Source organism: Gekko japonicus, unplaced genomic scaffold (assembly GCF_001447785.1).
Source record: "Gekko japonicus isolate JY-2015 unplaced genomic scaffold, Gekko_japonicus_V1.1 scaffold784, whole genome shotgun sequence".
Lineage (NCBI taxonomy): Eukaryota > Metazoa > Chordata > Lepidosauria > Squamata > Gekkonidae > Gekko > Gekko japonicus.
This window is the reverse complement of record NW_015164207.1, coordinates 389,850-392,466: the sequence shown is the minus strand read 5'-3', so window position 1 is coordinate 392,466 and position 2,617 is coordinate 389,850. Positions and strand designations below refer to the sequence as shown.

General features: G+C 64.3%; 1 protein-coding gene across 1 annotated transcript in view; it reads left to right on the top strand.

Annotated features, from left to right (window-relative positions):
• ELMO2 (engulfment and cell motility 2) overlaps window positions 1–2,606 on the top strand; it is an 11,217-nt gene extending 8,611 nt beyond the window's left edge. The window contains exons 16-19 of the mRNA XM_015408416.1: window positions 118–308; window positions 514–596; window positions 708–787; window positions 2,324–2,606. Of these exons, the coding sequence (XP_015263902.1) occupies window positions 118–308; window positions 514–596; window positions 708–787; window positions 2,324–2,522 (553 nt within the window). The 3' untranslated portion in view covers window positions 2,523–2,606. The remainder of the gene's footprint in view (window positions 1–117; window positions 309–513; window positions 597–707; window positions 788–2,323) is intronic.
• The last annotated feature ends 11 nt before the right edge of the window (window positions 2,607–2,617 follow it).

Genomic DNA, 2,617 nt, shown 5'->3' with positions numbered 1-2,617 from the left:
GCCCCGAGGGCGCGGGGGGGGGGGGGAAGGGGGGGCCGGGGGGGGGGGGGGAGGCGGGCTCGGCTGCTCCGTACCCCACATGCGGGTCAGATGGGGTCCCCTTCTTGGATGCTGGAGGAATCCGTGGGGAAGTGAGTCCATCGCCATGGGTGCGCCACCTGCCCGTCAGCCGGAACCATGTGCGTCGTGTCTTGCAGAGCGCTTCTGGTACTGCCGCTTGGCGCTCAACCACAAGATGCTGCACTACGGGGACCTGGAGGACAACAACGCCCAGGGAGAGGTGACCTTTGAGTCCCTGCAGGAGAAGAGTACGTGTCGGGCCGTGTGGGGCACGGGGGGGGGGGACGACACCGTGGCTGGGCTCCGTGGCTGCCCATCTCAGGCGCCCTGCGCAAGCGCAGAGTCTCCCTCCTGCCGCGGTGGAGGCTGGCTGGCTGGTTCCCTTTGCATCATCCCTCCCCGATTCCGCCAGGCCCGACTCCTGCTCCGAATCCCGCTCTCTTTGCTCCCTAGTCCCTGTCGCAGACATCAAGGCCGTTGTCACTGGGAAAGACTGCCCCCACATGAAAGAGAAGGGAGCCCTGAAGCAGAACAAGGTACCTGCCTGGGCCGGGCTCCCTTTTGCCGGGGCCCGGAGGGGGAGGAGGAGGGCAAAGTCCTTGGCCCGCCCTTGACTCTCGTTGTCCTCCTTGACTTCTCCCTCCCAGGAGGCGCTCGAGCTGGCCTTCTCCATCCTCTACGACCCCGACGAGACCCTGAACTTCATTGCGCCCAACAAATATGAGGTGAAGGGGGCTGCAGGGGGGCGGCAAGTCTCTCCCTCAAGAGGCCTCTTCCCCTTGGCTGCAGTTTCCTCCCTTCCCCCCCGGGCCCTGCCTCTACCCGCCGACGCTACGAAGCGAGGCCTGAGTGGCTTTTTTCCGCTGGGGCCCGCCCGGCCCCCCCCCCCCCCCCCCGCCCAGCCGAGGCTGAGCTCTTCAGAGTGGAACCGGAGTGCTGCTGCTGCTGGGGTGACCTAGGCTGGGGGCCACCCTGCATTTTCCGGCCGAGTCTCTCTGCTGGGAATGGTGCAAAGTGCCGCCTAGTCACAGGCGACTTCTTCTGCAGACACCCACCCCCCAGCAGCCAAGGAAGGGGCTTTCTGCAGCTTCTTCCTTGGCCCTTCCGAGTCCTAACCCTGCTCCCTTTCCGAGATCTGGCGGGCCCCCCTCCGCCCCGTCAGGAACAAGGAGGCAGATCAAGAGCAGCCAGGAAGCAGCCGGGGGGGTGGGCAGAAGACCCACCCAGGGAGAGCTGCTCAGCCCACCTCTGAGTCCCACTCACTGCAGCCGTATTTATCTTTGTTTGCAACAGGCGTACCCCGCCAACTGATGCCAACTGCACATCATAAAAACGCGGCTTAAACACTGTGAAAACCAAATAAACACATCACATTAACACACGTAGAAGCAATCTAAAACGCACACACAACAACATCAACACAATTAAAACCTTGAGTAGGAAGGGAGGAGGTGAGTGGGGGAACAGTCATTGAAACAAGTTTTCCTGTGCCGGCAGAAGGCGGCCACAGAAGGGGACGGGCGAGTCTTGGGGTGGGTGTGGGTGGGTGGGGAGTCCCAGAGTTTGGGCGCCATGACCAAAACGGCCCCCCTCTCCCAGGCTGCCAGGCACCTAATCTCGGAGGGCGAGGGAACATGGAGGAACACGTATAAACAAATATGGGACTTTAGAGGTCAGCAGCACCAGCCGCTCAAACTGTGCCTGGAAGCAGCCAGCTGAGACTGGAGGGAAAAGCTCCCTCCCTCCCTCCCACCCACTGGCTGCAGCCTCCTCTCCTGACCGGACCTTCCGGGCACTTTCCCCGGGGCCCTTTTTCACGATTGACTTGCCTTGCCACAGGCGAGGCCGGCTAGGTACACTTTTATTCTTTTTTGGCCCTGGAGTAGGGGACTCCCAGCGGGGTTCGATGCCGACAGACTCACCCCGTCCCCACCCCCACCCCTGTTGCTGGCAATGGCAAGAGTGTCAGGGAGGAGATGGTGGCAGGAGGCCAGACTCGAAGGAAGCCCCTGCCTCGGGGGCTCTCCTCGCTGTGCCCGCAGAACGTCCTCTCTGGCACTCCTCCTGCCCTCCTCCTCCTCCTCCTCCTCCTCCAGAGAGTCCCCGGCGAGGCACTCCCGTCTCCCCCCTCCTGCCCTTTGAGGTGTGGGGGGGGAGAGAGGGAGGGGGGGGCATCTTCCCCACGGCTGCCCCCAGGTCTCAACCGCCCTTCCTTCCTTCCTTCCTTCCCCCCCCCCCCCCCCGGACCCCATTCGGACCGCCGGGCCATCTGGATCGACGGCCTGAACGCGCTCCTGGGGAAGGACATGGCCAGCGAGCTGACCAAGAGCGACCTGGACACCTTGCTGAGCATGGAGATGAAGCTGCGCTTGCTGGACCTGGAGAACATCCACGTCCCCGAGGTGCCCCCCCCCGTCCCCAAGGAGCCCAGCAGCTACGACTTTGTCTACCACTACGGCTGAGGCGGGCGGGCGGGGGCCCCTCCGGCCTCCGCCACACCACGCCACCCTTGCATGCGCTGGCCTCGGCTTTCCCCGCCGACCACCCCCCCCCCGGG